This window comes from Melampsora larici-populina (genome assembly GCF_000204055.1).
Source record: "Melampsora larici-populina 98AG31 unplaced genomic scaffold MELLAscaffold_85, whole genome shotgun sequence".
NCBI classification, from domain to species: domain Eukaryota; kingdom Fungi; phylum Basidiomycota; class Pucciniomycetes; order Pucciniales; family Melampsoraceae; genus Melampsora; species Melampsora laricis-populina.
The window spans coordinates 163465-181874 of record NW_006768849.1 but is presented as its reverse complement, the minus strand read 5'-3'; the positions used below and the strand labels follow the sequence as shown (position 1 = coordinate 181874).

Below are 18410 nucleotides of genomic sequence, written 5' to 3'. Positions count from 1 at the left end.
TATAGATAGAAGGAACAGTGAGTTGGATATAGAGAGGAAGAGGGTATCATTCTATAAATTAGAGTTAACTGAACAGAAGGATTTGGAGCGGAGATGAAATACAGAATATTGTGTTGAATGAGCCAAGAAGTCACCGGTGACAAATCACACACAAAATCAACGAAGGGCAAGGCCCGTGCGAGCTGAGGGTAACTCAACGGGTTGAGACTCTCACGAGCCTCACCCAAATAGAGGGTGTGAGTAACCCACAGGAAGGGATCGGCAGACCGAGAGATCGGTGTTGACGTCAGTGGCAAATTAAACCGTGACACAAAAGTCAGCCGATCCCTTGCCCGGGCTCCCCCCACTACAAACAAATGTTGCAATTCCGTAAGGAATTTTGATTTTTTTTGTCCAGAATTTTGATTGCCAAAAAAATCAAAATCCCGTGACGGAATTGGGACGGAAGTTTGATGTTCCCAAAAAAAACTAAAATTCTGTGACGGAATTGGGACGGAATTTTGAAAGTGTGCATGCCCATGTGTATGTACAAACGACCAAAAAATGGCTTGAAGCGCCTTGTTTGCAGTGTACAACCGGCCTTCAGGGCATTTAGCCATCTTTGTATCTTCCTTGTAAAGAACCCATGAGGTGCTTGAAGGTGCTTGTCTTTTATATTCACTTTCCCTGGTTTTACATCCGTCTTACAAATAGTTTCTTTTTGTCATCATTCTTATAACCTCATCAATCATCATTCTTATAATCTCATCACTCATCATCTTACTTATATTAACCTCGATAGTATATTCCAAGCTCTTCTTTCGATCACTTCACCGCATAGGTCACGAGCCAGCCATCAGCCAGCATCAAATCAACAAGCTTCTCGCATACCGACACTCTACCATCTTTGGACACAAATCACCGGGCCATTGCACTTGGTGGCGGAGGTGGATCCAGGACACGCCTGTCGACTCAATTAACCGATGCTACCTCTTCACCCTATATGACTCGTCAAAGCACTTGCTAGACGCTGTTACCGGCAATAACTCTCACGGTGCAATACAGACATCCTACTCCTTTTCAATGCCTAAGTTACCTTATGGCATCGAGCACTATCAAATTTCATCCTCACACAGCTGATCATGGCTGAGATCGATTGTGAGGCATTGCATCAGGCTTTAAAGATCTCCTTCGATAAGAAGACTAGTCTGATTGAGGCTGATTGAGGTAAAATAAGTATGAAACTCGCTACCCCTTCTATCCCTGCACTTGGAACAAGCTACTGATTTGAAGCTTCAACCTCTTACTTGATTCACAGTTACATGCCTGGAAACAATTACAGTCGGATATTCTACACCAGCTGATGCTACCCCAACCACCCCTCTCAAAGTCTCGCAAATCGATTTACAATACAAGTATTCTCCAGAGACACCGTGGGCTCCCATTCACGAGGTTTCTGATGGTCGCGTTGAACGCATCAAGAAACATTACTGCCACATTTGGGACCTCGGTACCGAGGTAAGTGTTTTCAAACTTCAACGCAGATTTAAATTGCCGTCCTCGTACTCCAACTAATAACTGCTATTCGTGAAAATTGAAAATTTGTAGGAGGAATTGGAGCAACTCCCTACATCCCCAAATGCGGTCTTTGAGGGCCCTGAAGTCACCATCACTGCCCAAGATGTCGAATCTTTCACCAATGTAACCCTTAACAAATCCGATGTATACCGTGCTTCGAACGCTCGAATGGAAGTTCCCATGGATTTCAGTATCAAACTCGGCTGGAAGGCGATTATGAAGCCCCTTTTCCCAAAATCTGTACCTGGTGATTTACTTGCCTTGGTCCATCTCAGTAACGGATTCACCATGACTCCATGAGGCACCGTGCACCTCAACTCAAGGGTTGTCCATTACATGTCATGTGAATTCCCAATCATTTTGCTGACATGAATCCATCTTTCAGGTGGGCGATGTCGTTGTTAGCGAAGCCAAAATTGCTAGCATCACCAACAGTGAAACTGGAAAAACCGTATCTGTTAAGGGTACCGTCTTCCTCTTGAAAGATGGCGCCAAAGTGGCGGTTATGGACGTATTGTTATCCTTTTTCTATCGCGGTCGATTCGATGACTATGACGCAACTTTCATGTCTGAAGATGACCCCGAGTACAAAGTCACCATGGCTACAACCACCGATATCGCTGTCCGTCTAAAGAGTGGTTTGATTGGGACGATGAGAAAGTCAACCTTGCCGCTGGTCAGACGTTGACGTTCAAAGCCTCATCTTCGTACCGTTACAGAGAGAAGAGCGTTTACTCGAATGTTCAAGTTGAAGGCTTCACCTATCTCACTGGCCTCGGCGCCGACCCCAATCAACTTGTCCAGGTGGCTACCATCACTTACAACTCTTCTCTACCATCTCGAGGAAATCCCGTTGTCGAATATCTCAAGAGGTCTGGGAGTCCTGTCGGTCAACACATCTTATTTACTAACGGAGGTTATGTCATCAAAGATGATCATCCCGAAGAACTCTCCACCCCTCCCAGTAACCAAGCTTATTCCCACTCGAGTTCCGACTGGAATCCTATTCACTGCAATCCTTACTTCGCTAGTCTCGCTTCTCTGCCCGGTACCATCACTCACGCTATGTGGTCTAGTGCGGCGACTCGGAGTGTTGTCGAACGAGTTGCGGCCGAGGGACATGGATCTCTCGTCAAGAGTTACGATGTCTCCTTCACTGGCATGCTTTTGCCCAATACGCCTCTCAAAGTCGAATTGAAACACATCGGTCAAACTTCAAGAGGAAACAAACTTATTTCCGTCACCACGCTTGCCTTACCGTCTGAATCATCTTCCTCCACCCCACCTACAAAAGTATTAGTCGGGACAGCTGAAGTAGCCCAAGCTCCGACTGCCTACGTCTTCACCGGTCAAGGTAGTCAGGAACAAGGCATGGGACTGTTTCTTTACAACGAATCTGCAGTGGCCAAGACTGTTTGGGACGAAGCTGACCGAAATCTTGGTGAAGTGTATGGATTCAGTATTCCTGAAATCGTTCGCAACAATCCTAAGGAGAAAGTTGTTCACTTTGGCGGAATCAAGGGACACGGAATCCGACAGCGATACATGGAGATGTCATACCAGACCACCGATAAAGATGGCAACGTCAAGACTTTACCCTTGTTCGGAGACATCGATCTACGAACCTCCCAATACACCTTCTCATCGCCTACTGGTCTTTTATATGCGACTCAATTCGCACACATCGCATTGGTGGTTACTGAAAAAGCTGCCTTTGAGGATATGCGTGAGAAGGGTTTGGTACAAGTAGGCGCAGCGTTTGCTGGGCACAGTCTTGGAGAGTATTCTGCGTTGGCGAGTATGGCTGGTATTCTTCCTATTTCCTCTTCGGTCGATGTCGTCTTTTTCCGAGGTATCACCATGCAGCGTGCAGTTGAGCGAGATGAACACAATTGATCCAACTATGCTATGGCCGCTGTCAATCCTAGTCGAATCGGTAAAAGTTTCACTGATGCAGCTCTTCGAGAGGTGGTCGAGACCATCTCCAAGCGATGCAACGTCTTGGTGGAGATTGTCAATTTCAACGTTGAAGGTCAACAATATGTCGCCGCGGGTGAACTGGTAGCTTTACAGACCTTGACCAATGTCCTCAACTTCTTGAAGATTCAAAATATCGATATCGCGAAACTACAGGCGATGATGTTACTAGAGGAAGTCAAAGATAAACTTACCGAGATTGTCGATGAATGTCACAAGGAATCCGTGGCCAAAGAGAAAAAGGATGGATTCATTGTTTTAGAGCGTGGTTTTGCGTGAGTCCCACTCTTACAAGCTATGTTGTCAATATATGAGTCATTTCACTAGTACTGATCGAGTTCTTTTGACGCAGATCGATCCCATTGCCCGGAATCGATGTACCCTTCCACTCGCGGTATCTATGGGCTGGTGTGATGCCCTTCAGAGCATACCTATCGAAGAAGCTCAACCCCGCTCACCTCAATCCCGAATTGCTCATCGGCAAATACATTCCTAACTTGATTGCCGAGCCGTTTCAAATTTCAAGGGAATATGCCGACAGAATTTATCAACAAACTAACTCTCCAAGACTTGAGAAGGCTCTGAAGAACTGGACTGCAGATGGTTGGGACCTCCCTGAGAATCGTAACAAGCTAGGTTATGTCATCATTGTGGGACTCTTGGCGTACCAATTTGCATCGTAAGCCTTTCTTCTGTTTTTCTTTCTCTGACGCTCAGGAAGTGGCTCACGTCTCTTATGACTTGTGAACCTAGGCCTGTTCTTTGGGTTCAAACCCAAGACCGACTTTTCTCTCCCGAGGAATTCAACATCCAACGGTTGATCGAGTCTGGACCGTGTCCTACCCTGACTGGTATGGCTGCGCGAACATTGAAGCTCAAATTCGAGAAAAGCGATTTGGCGAGCAACATGACTCGTGAAATCCTTTGTATCTCGAAAAACTCAAAGGAGATCTACTACCAGTATGAAAATGAAGTGGAGGAGGCGCCTGAAGAGGCTCCTGCCGCTGCATCTTCATCTGCTGCTGCTCCTGGCGTCGCTGCCGCACCTGTTGCAGTTGCAGCTCCAGCTGCATCAGCTGGCCCAGCCGTCGCGGTACCTCGCGAACCTTTGAAAGCTGTCGAAACGCTCAGAGTCTTGATCGCTCAAGGTCTCAAAAAACCGTTGTCCGAGGTACCCCTCTCCAAGGCAATCAAGGACCTAGTCGGTGGCAAGTATACTTTGCAGAACGAGCTGCTCGGAAGCGCACGTGAGTGTTCCAAGAAGATTCATTTCCTTCGAGTTGAACTAATCAAAATGCACGTTTATCTCATCAGAGGCCGAATTCGGCTCCGCACCCGACAAAGCTGAAGAAATGCCACTCGACGAACTTGGTGCCGCACTCGGCTCAAGCTACAGTGGCACAATGGGTAAACATACGAGTCGTTTAGTTTCTCGTTTGATCGGTAGCAAGATGCCCGGTGGTTTCGGAATGTCTGGCGTCAAGTAGCTGATCACGTTCACATCGATAGTGTCTGGTGATCATGAACCGAGCCAACCCAGCGTTGTTAGATTATATGCAGTATTATCTCGACAACACTGACGCGTTGAAAGGAGAACGCTACCGACTCGCCAAGGATTTTGGGCAAATCCTTCTCAGCAATTGTCGCGAGGCTATCGGCACTGCACCCATGTATCGTGATAGTAAGTTAATCGATTTACATTTCCCAAACCCATCTACCTCAAAATCAACTTCAAAAGACGATAATAGTACTACGAACACACCACTTTTGAATTCATTTACAAATCTTACAAATCATTATCTTTCAGGTTTGATCGAAAGTACTTCAACTATCAGATCCAAAGAACAAACCATAGTAAGATGGCAAGAAGATTCAGAAATCAAACGATGTGCGATTTGTAATTCACAATTCAGTGTAAGAGTACGAAAACATCATTGTAGGTTATGTGGAAAAGTGATCTGTTTCTTACCGATTGATGAACCGATTCATGGAGGAGCTGGAGAAGAAGAAAAACAAACTCGAAAAGAAAGGTGTTCAAGTTTTATTAGATTCGAATGGGATAGTGAAGAATTAATCAAGTCTAGAACTATGACAAATGAATCGAATCCGGGTCACGAGAAATCATGGATCTTAAACCAAGATCAACATTATCAAGGAAGAATCATTGAATTGAATGACGAAGAGATCGGCATGAGTCCAGACGATCGACAAAGCGTCTTTGATATGATCCATAAAAAACCAGACCCGAATTCGGTTCCACACAATCCATTGATCTCTAAACCTAAAGGTGTAAGAGTCTGTCGAGAATGTTTAACGATCGTCTTGAGAAGACAATCGATGACTTATCCTATCGATCTTCCAGAGTACTTGAAACTTTATTCGATTCTGAAACAATTACAAGATGAAATCGAACGTAGTTTACCTGAGTTTCAAGAAATGATGATCAATTCAAAGTAAGTTAATCAGATCCCAATAAAAAATTTCCTAAAACCACTTCAATCATTAATCTTTTGGTTTCGTTTTTGAAAATCAGAAATCCCACTTCGAATCTAAACCCAAGTAAACCATTACCACCACTTCAATTAATGAACATGAGCAAAAGACTTTTACGGAACCTACAATCCTACGATTCGACCTCCAAAAGGTTATCCCACCTAACCCATCCCTCAAACTCGAACCATTCTCAAAACACATCAGAAGAAAGGTTAAAGAAAGCCATCATCACTCGTTCTGCATTCTTCTTACATGATCATATGGGATTAATCAGAAGTATTGGAGGGTTTGATGTGATTGAATGACCCAAGAGTTCTTCGAGTTCGATTACTAGTTTAACTAAACATGATAAGCCTTTTTCGGTTAGGTCTAAAGCTTTGATTCCGGCTGAAAGAATCGAATCTAACACAATCTCAAAAGAGAATGAAGTGTTACCTTTTAATTCGAATTCCAATTCGATTCAAACTAGTCTGAGTAATCAAACTAATCAAGACTTTAATCAATTAAATGTACTTTTAGAACAAGAAAGATTAGTTGAAGGCTACCTAGAAGAAGCTAATTCAAGAAGACAATTAGAAGATTCAGTAAGTTTAAAGATCAGTTTAATTGAATTGTAAGTCTTCTTTCCTTGGTCTTGAATTCCTTTGGTGTTTCTTTTTTTGGAAAGATAAATTGGTAAGAGATCGTTTTAGATTACTGAATTTCTTGGGTTCTTTTTGGTTTGATTTGGTTTTTTTTGGATCAGACGTGAAGAAATTAAAGTCTTAAAAGACAAACTGAAGAATCATTAATGAAAACCAAAAATGCCCCGAAGACTACAGTCACTGTGAAAGGTGACATTGTCTATGAAGAAGTCAACCGAACTGGTGTATCCCGACGCGAACGATATGTTGCGGAAATGGCCGCCGGTTCCAAAATCACCGCTGAGATGAATCTTGACAAAGTTCAGGAGTCGATTCAGAACCTTTACAAATTGGTCAAATCTCAGCCAACGATTGTGAAATCATAAATGGCCGCGATCCGATCCCTTTACGGCGAGGTAGTTGAGGGCCTGTCCCACAACGAGCGAGATCGACAGGGACCTGGTGAGTCAGTTCCTTCGACCTGTGCAGGTTGAACCAACGGCACTCTCTAGCGACAAAACACCTCTACATCATCTAAAGCGCAAAGTTGGTAACAAAATGGGTTTACAGCAGTAAATTGACCACCGTAAGTTTGTTTTAGTACGCGTTCACCTCGACAACTTCAACTAATTTATCAATGTATCAATCACTTTCAAAATCAGCTCTATCTGGATGTTTTGACGGAGATTGCCTCTGCTGGAACGACTTTCGAACATAAGAACGCACTCCTCACTGGGGTGGGTAAAGGTAGTATTGGTGTTGAAATCTTGAAGGGTCTCTTGAGTGGTGGTGCTCAAGTTGTCGTCACCACTTCGCGATACTCGCGTGCCACGGTTGAATATTAGCAAGCTATCTACCAAGAAGTGGGTTCGCGTGGTAGTTTGACTGTAGTGCCTTTCAACCAGGGATCTAAGCAAGATGTGGAAGGTAAGCAGTCTCATTACCAACCTATGAGGAAAAATCTGTTACTGAATGAGCTCGTTTCGATTGCAGCTTTGGTAGACTACATCTACTCCACCGATAAGGACAAAGGTTTAGGGTTAATGAAACATTTCGGAAACATTTCAAGTGCTAGTGGACCTCAAGATATGTTATATCGTTAAGCAAAGAAGATAGCTGATGCTAAGGCAATCAAAAATTTTGAACTTTCAATCACTGCAAGCTCAATTCATACTCAGTGTGTAAATCAAATCTGTTGAGTTTTACACATCTTGAAACTTTGGCATGCGGTCTTGTGACATTCTGATGAAGTTGCAATGACTTTTGTTGTGGCTTGTGCTTAATCCTTTCTGAACCATACTATATAAGCAAATTTTCTTTGTTCTGATTTATTCTTAAACCTGAAAGAAATTATTTTTTCAAAAAGAGAGTATGATTTATCTTGAGTCAATTCTGCTAACATAACCCTTGTAGACTACAAACACACCTAGATAAGTATTATCTATTTTTGATCTTTCAAAGTAGTTTTTTATACATTTATATTGTTTTGGACTCAAATCATGTAGATTTGGTTCTTAATCTCTTTGTATGAGTAATGTGATGCATTTGAAGAGAACTGGGTTGCCTATATATATTTGAGATTAGAGTCAAGTAATTGTCTGACAAAGAATGTTTGAGGCAAACCTCAACAAGACTGGTTAATTTCTCAAACTCTCAAAGGCCAGGTTCAGTCCCATTGGCTTCAGGTGCACTTGATTTGAAAGAGTTATCTGCCTAAAACTTGGACAATGAGGAAGATGATACAGGCCAAGATCTTGATGTTGAAAACTTCAACTAATTCAGAAAGGTTGTGCATTGAGTGGATGTCAGCAATGAGACTTGGACGTCCTGAATATTCCAAACAAAGCAGGAGCAGAGATCATATTTTGGACAATGGTCTCAATCACTGTACCTTGATCTTCATGCAAGACGTGGACTCCATCAATGATCAATACCCTGTCTTTCTAATGATTTGGTTTGGAAACGAGGCCCAATGAGAATGACAAAAGAAAAAGTATTGAAGGGCTTGAAGAGATATGAAAATACTAACAGACACGAGATCATCTTTGCCAGAGGCTTTCCTTGTCACTATGTCCCACTTCTCAGGTGTAGTTACAATCAAATGTGTAGCATTGACCTCTGCCTGGGTGAGTTACATATCACCTTGAGTTCAAAAATCCATATCCGAAGTCAGTTGAAATCAATACCATCAAGCACATCAAGTCATTGGAATTGACCAAATTTACCTGTCACCTCTTTGACTACCAAACTCCATCAACATGAACTTTTTCCCATCTTTCTCCCAATTTCAGCTGCAAGTAACATGAATGTTTTGGAATCATTACAGCTTTTACATATGGGTTGAGTTGAAATATGCTTATTGATAAAAGCAAGGATTCTTCATAAAGATACAGAGATAAGTATTGAAAATCAAACAATGTTGAATAATCTTAGTTTGAGGGTTTCAAGAAAGTTGATTGACCGTCTCTCAAATCCAAGTGATACCAAGTGTTACAGAACATTTGCGAGTAGTTGAATTGAGATTTGTTGAGACTTATGAAGAGAAGATATATGATATACAAATTTCTGCTTCTTGTACAAACTAGAAGGGTGTTAGTTTTTTTGAAAAGAAAGACATGTTTGGTATATTTTGCAATAATTCACGTGTAAAAAGTCAAAAATCTTACCCCTTTGTGAGCAAAAAGTGGACGATTGGATGCTTAAGTTGATTTGACTGATGTAAATCAAGGTGTCTTTAGTTCCTGCTGGATTGACCGAGTGAAAGTGAGAATTGCCGTGGAGTTGAGTTCATCTGTTCACCTGTCCATTGCTTCTCTTCCACAGATACTAGCCTGGCTGAAAAAAGATGTAGTGCCTCGTGTGCTCAAAAACGGACCAGACCTTCCATGGATAACGTTTTCAAAGGTTGGATTGATTCATGTATACCTCTAACCCACCTGTTCAACGCACAAGAAGTGTATACATGATGAGCTTGAATGTTGGATGTAAATTGTTCCTGGAAGGCAAGATAGAACTCAACCATGTCTGACGTGATGGTTCCGGCCTGTTCACGAAGCGTAGGAACAACCTTCCAGAGGGCGCAAGTGGAGGTACCTTAGATTTGTTTCATGGACGCCTTGCCGGGATAATTGACCATGACTAGTGCATGTTGTAAGAATCAGTGCAAGACTGGAACTTGTCCAGGATCTGTCAGAAGACCACATGCGCCTACAAATTAGAGACATTCCAATCTGGTCCATGCTTTGCCCAAAGGGCACCAAAATCCACTGCCTTCAACTAGCTTTCAAAGGAAAGATATAACCTTATGAGGAGGACACGCCAAGCTTGACTTTTCCTGGTTGCCGTGGGACCAACCATCATCAGACCATGCTGTATGTTCTGAATCTGGTAGAATTGGACCACTTTGTGACCCCATACATCGCCCACAACTAGATGGTGTTTGGCAGCCACTGCTGCAATGTGTTCCTTGAGCTTATCAAGATCGCTGGGAAGATATTCGACCCCAGGGAAAACGTCAGATAACAGACTATATAGGATAGATGACAAGAAGTTAGCAAAATATTCACTTATCGTCATGTCCCAACAAACTGGGATTGTTTTTTCACACACCTGGTCAACAATGATACACTGTCTGCCACCAGTTTGGGCATGAAGGTCTCTGTGACACTTTGAATCAAGATCTCCTGGTCGGCACAAGTATCGGAGACGTCTGTGGGTTCATCTGTTGGCTTCAGCTGAAGTCAACCACGTTTCAAATGTCCAGCGCTGGTTAGTACAGCTTTGAGGGCCTGAAGACCAAAATCATAATGCAGTCATGGGCTGAAAAAAGGTACAACTTTAGATGCTAAAGTTTCAGCAGTTTCCTTGAGAGAACAACATGACCTGAGCCATTAGCTCTTGATCAGGATGTGTCATGGCCATGCTTCAGAACAACTTTCTCAAATTATTGGGAAAGTTGGAACTCCGGCATACCCAAGGTTCATGGTGATAAAGATTCTATAAGGCCATCACAATGATTGTGTGAGTGTACTCCTTTGTCAGAGAATGAAGACAAACAAGAAAGTACTTACCCGGTATGCGGGTTAATCCTCAATGTCTTCCCAACTAATTCCACTTCGGCTTTAGGATTGATGGATGCAGCACTTAAACCTCGTCAAAACAACTCCGAGCTCCAACTTGACGGAGTCCCACAAAGATTTGACCCATGGCCTGAAAGTCAAACGTTTTGTCACAACAAAAGACTAGAATGAACCGTCCGAGCTGAACACCCAGTGCTTTGACCGACTCGGTTTTACCTTTGTGAAAAATGCATGTGATCAGTTCAGCATGTCGATCATTTTCTTTGAGGATAATTCAAGTCAAAATGCTTTGACAAATGCTTACCTGTACCTGCCGCTCCAAAAGGTGAACCTCCTAATCTGCTGTGGAGAGCCTGGGTGAGTGTAAGATAACAATGGTCCGTCACAGGTGTTTGAACAAGTCGGTCGGGTACGCCAAGATATTCAAAACCATAAGGAAACACAGCATTGGGCACTTGGATCGATAATCGCTCTGTAGGTTTCAACACAGATGCATCAAGGTAGAAGCGCATGTGATGAAGCCACTCAAAGTGAGTAACAGAGTCGACCCCATCCTTAATCAAGAGCCGGATCACATTCTTACTGTGTTGTGAGTTTGTGCTTGATCAACAAGATGTACGACAAAAAAAATAAAAGTGATAAGGATGGCAAGTCATGATAATAGTCAGAAAAGATAAAGATACGGTGGTAAACAGACTATTCAATCATCAAGAAAGAGATCATAGAAAGTCACTTACCACTTGGATGATAATTCTTTATCAAACCAATCATCATCTTCACCATCAAAATCAATACCCAAGAAACCAGGTGAAGCAGAAGCAGCAACAGTATCTGATTGGGCATCATAGCTCAAACTATTTGGAATATTAGGCAAAGAATGATATTCGGTTAGGCTATCATTCACTTCTTCGACGACTTGAAGTTCGTCTTGAGAATTGAGATCATATTCCGATATGCTAGATCCTAAGTTTTGTTCTTGATTCGAATTGGCATGCTGCAAAGACAACATTTCAAGTTTTGAGGGAAGGTGAAACAGACTATTCACGATGATCGATGAAGGTCAAGTCAAGAAATGAAGCTTGATTCCGAGATAGAGTGAGATCACGATGAAGTACAAAAAGAAAGGGATTGCAAGAGTAGTGAGAAGTGGTTGAGTTGCACGGTGCTTTGACAAGTGACCAGATATCAGTGGATGACAAGGCGCTATCAGCTCAAGAGACCTTGAAAAGGAACTTGGATCAATAAAAGGAGTCTGTTGAGCACGGTTGCTTAAGATGTGATAGATAGTTTTGATTGACAATGAAGTTGGTGAGCAAATGGAAAAGTCAAACTTGGCAAGAATAATTGACATGATGATCATCTCATGAAAGGTGATTGTGTTTTTTTTGAGCTGATTGCCATTGTTTGACAGTTCTTGAGATCAGTCGATTCAACTTGGTACTAGCTTGGCTAGTCAGATCTCTCAATTATTGAAGTCTGCTTGAGATAGAGTGCTTCTTTAGCTCGACAAACTTGACTGTGTTCATCTTTCAGCTGATTCACCCGAGTTTTGAAAAGGTTGATAGCATTCATGGCGGTATCTGGCTTTAGTTCTCCGCTTATTGGCTTTTCCTCTTCCCAATCAGCTCTTCAATCTTGCTCTGTACCACCTTGTCCTCCACTACAATTTTCATTTGTAAACCTCCTGGAAACATCTCTCTGGATAGTCAGCCTTTCTGAAAGGTGAAAACTTTCGAAATGACAATCAATAAAATGCAAGACTTGACATACCAATCTGCTCTTGAATAGCCAAATTTTTCCTTCCAACTCATTGAAAACATTCCACTCGCCCTCGATCTGGTCGACATACAACCAATTGGCTGGGAATTGATATGCTGTTGGTGTAAAGTTTTCTCACCGCTACCAAAGATCTTGATGTCAGGTTCCCATTTCTTGACTTTGCGATTCAGATCTTGTACAAAGATGATAAATGTGACCGCTTGGGCGGTTAAAGAAGTCTCGATTGAATGGTGTTCCAGATCATGCCTTGATTTGGTGATCACAGTATGAGTATCTCTCATGACAGCCCCCAATTTCGCACCAAATCTAACGAGTACATCTTTTTGCAACATGTCGTATTTTGCATCAACCTTTGCCTGAACCTGCTCGTAGTGAATCACACAAACACCAAAGTCTTGTAAACATTCCGAATTATCAAAAGTCGAACGAGTCTTTTGAATTTTGGACAGCGCCTGTTGCCAAGCCGATAATGATTCGCCCAGACGCCCGTAAGGATAGTCTGCCTCCAAATCCCAGAGTGACTGAAATTGCAGCCATTTGCAAAGGTAGCGTGAGATTTCTTTCCCCTTTTCTTTGATCAACGCATATGGTCGTTGAAGTTCCGCTTCACTAAATTTACCCATCTGATGACAGCCAATCAGTTTGATGCTGAAAAAGTAGGCTATTAGAACTTACTAATGAAAGATAAGTATTGTCAACCGTATCCTCGATTCGAAGTTTGAGTCCCAGGTCATATCTTTGACTTTGAATCCTTGGCAAATTACAAATTACGTCTATACAAATCATCTCAGGTAAGCCCTGGGGCACGGGCCAAGAAGACATCAAGAATATAATGAAGATGAAACGCATAAGACTTACCAAGCCATTGATGAAGTTGCTTGTACCAATTCGCCCGCGCAGCCTCGATCAGTGGGTCAAGATAGATAACTTGATTGCGGATCCTGATCTCGTGTGCGAGCGGAAGAACATGAAAGTTGGATTCCATGACCTGCATGGGATCACCAATCAGTCTCGGCTTTCAACTGAATGATCTGATCAACTTACCTTTGTGTTTGCTTTCCCTTCGTTTGTGCCTTTATTAGGAGGATTCGTGAGATTGAAGTGGACTGATTTCTTGGCAGTATTCACTGTGGTGTTTTCAACTTGACCCGTGGTAGTAGCTCGCTTGGCTTTTTCGTCAAAGTGCTGATTCCAGACTTGAATAACATTTTCGAGTCGACGTAAGAACACATTTTTGATTTTACAGTCGATCTCTTTAGTCCATTCTTGTAAGTTTACATGACCAATGACACTCAAGCCATCAATCTGTAACGATTTGTAAATGATGAAAAGTAACATGATCAGTCACCGATGTCTGACCGGAAAATTATGTAGGATGGGAGTAACTGAGACTGACCGTTTTCTGTATCTTGCTCAACAAGACAGCAAATACATTGGCTTTGTATTCACAAGACCCGAGCTCATTGATGACTTTTAGCAAGTCCTCATACATGATCAAAAGATCGTCGGTTTGTTCTTGAAAGATCCCAACCTTGTTGGCTAAATGTATCTCGATCTCCTCCACCTACGGTACCCAGTCGCGAATTAGCCAATCCGCCACTCACGGCACTGTCGAGCATCGTACCGACGAAATCCTCCCATCTCATATTCAAACCACGAGAGATCATTTGACACAGATTGTTACAATAATCAGCTACTAGATCTGCAATTCCACTTATATCGGTCACCTTGGCCAATGTCTGAGCATAAGTCCGGATGGATTCCATCAAGCTAACAGCGTCCGGATAGACTTTCTTGGCGTCCTTAGCACTCGAAGTAAGTTGATAAGGGACATTGTATCCTAGCCACGAGAGATTCCGAACTTCCTTGAAGATGACAATCACGTCCGGGTTAAAGGCAACAATCAACATATAAATCCCGGTTGACCTGTTCCTTTGGATTTCAAAAATCGGGCCATTGATACTCATATCTCGCTTGTTCCAGTCTTTGACCCACTGTTTGAAGATCGGTTTAGTGTCAAGTTTCTTGAGAAAATTGCTACTATCATTCGCAAGTCTTGAGCCTTTGGCGTAATTTTCCCATCCTACACCCAAGACATCTTCGACCCGACCCATGTACGTTAACATCTGGCGTTCAATTTGCCTAGCGCATATAATGGCTCCTGCAACCGGAGGAATGTCGCGCAGCTGAGACATTGGATAAGCCTCTGAGTGACGATACTAATCGCGGCCGAGCATATCAATCAGCTTCGCTGTACATAAAGAGTAACAGATCATATAAAGAGGTAATTACCTGGGTTCGAAACTTGTCGTGTAATCGACCAACATCTTCTTTCACCGACTCGATAAGCTAATACACACCGGAAGATATGGGACATCAATGACAGGAATAAGATAAGACAAAAGACGATTCAAGATGGAACTTACTTGAGTTTGATATTCCTGTATGGCTCCGCGAATTTTCGGCCGTACAAACAAAGCATTGGACTTGGAGAAAACCCTGATGATCGTGTGCAAAGACCAAGGCAAGGATAGAATATGTGAGTCTAAAGGCATAAGTTGAAAGAAGACGGGCCTGAGCTGACCGAAACATCTCCGTTGCATTTCGAGCTGATGGTAGCCTTGCGCGTAGCCTTGAGATAATCTGATTTTCTACGCGTGACACCTGTTCGTTGTAAGCCGCTTCAGCCGTGCTTCAAATCTGGGTACCATCTGTTTGAACGAAAAGCAAATTAGTACCATGCTGCAGAAGGCGAGATGTCTCGCAGATCAATCAAGGAGAAAACTTCTTACCAGGCGAAGTATCAAGAACCTCAACATTCTTAACACTCTTGTAAGCCGCTCTAGCTTCCTCCTCCATATCAAGGTCCATAAGTCCACTAATTTGCGTACCCTCAGTTCTCCGTTCGCCTGTCGGTCCCGTCGCGCCAAGATCAAATGTACTGATACCTTGATCACGCCCGGTCATGATCTTCAACTGTTTGTGTTGTTTTCTAAAACCTTTCAGGTACTCGCATCGTTCTTTGAGTTCAAGATGTGAGGCATTGATTTTGATCGGGATAAATTTTTCGTTCCTCTTGCATGTCAATTCCCTAGCGATTGTAGTGAAATCCTTAATTTGTTCTTCCCATGTTTGACAAACGGAAGCTGTAGCGGCCATAATTTTGGAGAAAGTCGAATATTCTGTATACATCAGCCTGTGACTTGTCAAAACCTTCAAGAGCGACTCGGTAAGATCTTTTGAGATCGCTTCCGCCAGAGGAAGAGCCCGTCGAATAGGATAAGGGCTATAGGTTGATCCAGGTAAATGAATAGTCAACTAGGTAATACGACACACCCTCAAAAGATGGGTTACATGACTTACGAAATTTTGAGCTTCTTGTTAATATGGCTAAATATCTGAACTAGTGACTCTTGAATCTTGCCGAGATCCGTAGCGGCCAAAAGTTCATTCAAGGGAAAATCATTCATGAGGACATTGTACTTGTGGACTAATGTCAACATATGGAGGCGTACGCACAAACATGAGCATCTTGAGCAAGCAAACTGAGCTTAAGCGGTGAATATGGTTTCAAGACTTACCGTTATCGCTAGCTTGTTTCAAGCCAGTGTCGGCCAAAAAAGAAACGGTTGTGTGATATCGCTTTGCTGTCTTGAGAATATCCAAAGTCAAAGCTGCGTGTATGCGAAGAGAGCTGTTAGTTTGAGCGAGAGGGAGAGAAGAAATGGCAGAACTCAACTAATAGGCTCCGATCGAAGCTGTTCCTCCACGCCTTGCAGGGCTTTCTCCATTGAAAGCCAAAAATTGATTTCCTGAGATGCAGTTCCAGATTCAACATCTCGTGATAGATTGGTGACGTTTTGAATTTCCTTGATCCAAGTGTTGACCAACGACTGCAACTTATTGAGGAATTTGTCATCTTTGAGTAAACTTGGATCGAGCAATTCTAACATGAAATGTATATTGTTACCATGTCTCATCGCGTCTGGATCTTCTCTTCGAGCGCGATCTATCACGTTGAGAATGCTGGGGTGAATAATTAAGGTGATTTCTGTAATTCTGACATTCTGTTGAAGATGTAATAGCGAAAGTTAGAGTTCTGCAAACTTCTTCTTCGCCATCGGGATACCCATCTTGGTATCACTATCTTTGTTCCCTGCCGATTTACTCGTAGCATTAGCCCCGGTCGATGGATTTGGACCATTAGAACTGCTGTTTGTGTTTCCAGCTTGTGATGAGTTAGAAGCTGCACCAGCAAAGTTACTGATACTTTGATTAGTGCCTCCATCACTTAGATTTTTGGAACGGTTCTTGTTACTGACGTAGGCATCAAAGAAAGGCGCGACGGCTAGATGTACCAAGTTATGAAGTTCCTCGTATGGATTTGAAGAGGCGGTAGCAGTAGTAGCAGTACTTGTAGGTTCTTTACTCGTGTCTTTGGTAAGTTCAGTGGTCGAAGAAGCAGTACTGACAATAGGAAGTTGATTGGATGCTGGACCAAAGAGGTTTAGAAAATGGAGTTGATAATCGAGAGGTCTAGAACAATCGAGAGTAGGTACACGTTTGATGAAAGCTAGAGTGGTGACGGTAGTTGAAGTATAATCGATTTCAGTCTTGAAGGTATAGACGAATGCGAATGTAGCATCTTGTTCAGTCCCTGTGACGACTTGATTTAAAGTTGATTGAGGGGCAAGTTGCTGTTCTCGAGTTTTGGAAAGGTAAGTTGCCCTACAATTTTGATTCGTTCCGATTTTATATAACCTATCAAGTGAATCGGGTGCAGTGAAGATGGGAGAAGAAGACAATTGATCTGGAGTTGCACTGATGATTAGAGGTAATAATTGATTTAAATAGTTTATCAGATGATCGATTGGAAATTGGTTAACAGCGAGTGAATGATCGACGAGTTTATTACTGATTCGATCGTCCGTGTTGGCTGATGTTGACATCTTTTTAGGACTAGACCTTGAAGAAATCTCGTGATACAAATTGTCCAGACCTCGCTAAGAGCCTGCTTCGAATGTTTCTTTCTCCAGACCTCGATATGATCCTACTTTGAATGTTTCTTTATTTTTGATGATTCCAATTCGATTGATATCGTCTTGAGTGAGATGATTATGAATTAAAGCTTTGATTGATTGATTTGATGATGATGGTGATCCTAAAATGATGAGTTGTTTGATGAGAAATCACGATCATCATCTTTTGGAAATCGAATGAAACACCAAATTGTAAAGGGCACCTAGCGCGGTGAAGATGTTCTTCGTACCCACGTCATATTCCCTGAGGCGGTGGATGGATCAGGTGTTTCTGCAGAGATTTTCAGTCACACTTACCGACTCATTGATGCATCCAAATCTGCTTTTCTCAAAGGTTGGGTAACATGCTCATCTACAAATTTCAAAGGAAGGCATCGTCAATAATTAAAGAGATCTCTCTCAACAACAACAAAAAGGCTTCTCACCCCTCCCGGCGTCAATACGTCTTTCACGATCCTCAATCCTGATTATGAAAGAAAAACAAGGTCAGTTTCCCGTGGCGGTATACCTCCATTGTCGATGCAATCTTACTGACATTGCATGAGCAGTAAGTGCAATTATGGGTACTTGTTCCCAATGATGCTCCTCCTCATGTCTCTAGATCAAAGAAGTTCCTCCAATCCACGTGTATATCAAAACCGGACACGGAAAACCATACACATCAGCAAAAAAAGTATCTGTGATCACATCACTAGTCACATTGTGGGCATTGAGACATCCATCAGTTGTGACTAAAAATTCACCAAGCCATAGACAACAATCCTGGCTGAACCAGTGACAGTTGTGACTAAAAATTCACCAAGCCATAGACAACAATCCTGGCTGAACCAGTGAGATTTGCATGTATTTTGAAAAATTGACAT

At 42.5% G+C, this 18410-nt stretch overlaps 2 protein-coding genes across 2 annotated transcripts; one reads left to right on the top strand and one right to left on the bottom strand.

The window, feature by feature from the left end:
- Positions 1 to 1121: 1121 nt before the first annotated feature.
- On the top strand, positions 1122 to 7688 carry MELLADRAFT_79679 (uncharacterized protein; the record flags this gene model as incomplete). Its single annotated transcript, XM_007418119.1, has 17 exons — positions 1122 to 1137; positions 1298 to 1497; positions 1588 to 1821; positions 1943 to 2179; positions 2239 to 3409; positions 3515 to 3809; positions 3887 to 4213; positions 4252 to 4781; positions 4849 to 5012; positions 5044 to 5215; positions 5342 to 5388; positions 5448 to 5470; positions 5583 to 5987; positions 6395 to 6640; positions 7191 to 7236; positions 7313 to 7577; positions 7644 to 7688. The coding sequence occupies 16 exons, from the start codon at positions 1122 to 1124 to the stop codon at positions 7493 to 7495; spliced, it is 4296 nt and encodes a 1431-aa protein (XP_007418181.1).
- A 2238-nt stretch (positions 7689 to 9926) lies between these two features.
- Positions 9927 to 18410, bottom strand: MELLADRAFT_113473 (uncharacterized protein; the record flags this gene model as incomplete). Its single annotated transcript, XM_007418137.1, has 23 exons — positions 9927 to 10176; positions 10260 to 10384; positions 10800 to 10945; positions 11034 to 11329; positions 11467 to 11766; positions 12500 to 13131; positions 13184 to 13281; positions 13367 to 13496; positions 13553 to 13813; positions 13905 to 14072; positions 14113 to 14727; positions 14801 to 14857; positions 14935 to 15007; positions 15093 to 15159; positions 15301 to 15794; positions 15872 to 15998; positions 16090 to 16182; positions 16248 to 16567; positions 16616 to 17473; positions 17845 to 17899; positions 17973 to 18010; positions 18083 to 18144; positions 18291 to 18410. 23 exons carry the CDS (start codon positions 18408 to 18410, stop codon positions 9927 to 9929), a joined length of 5385 nt encoding a protein of 1794 aa, XP_007418199.1.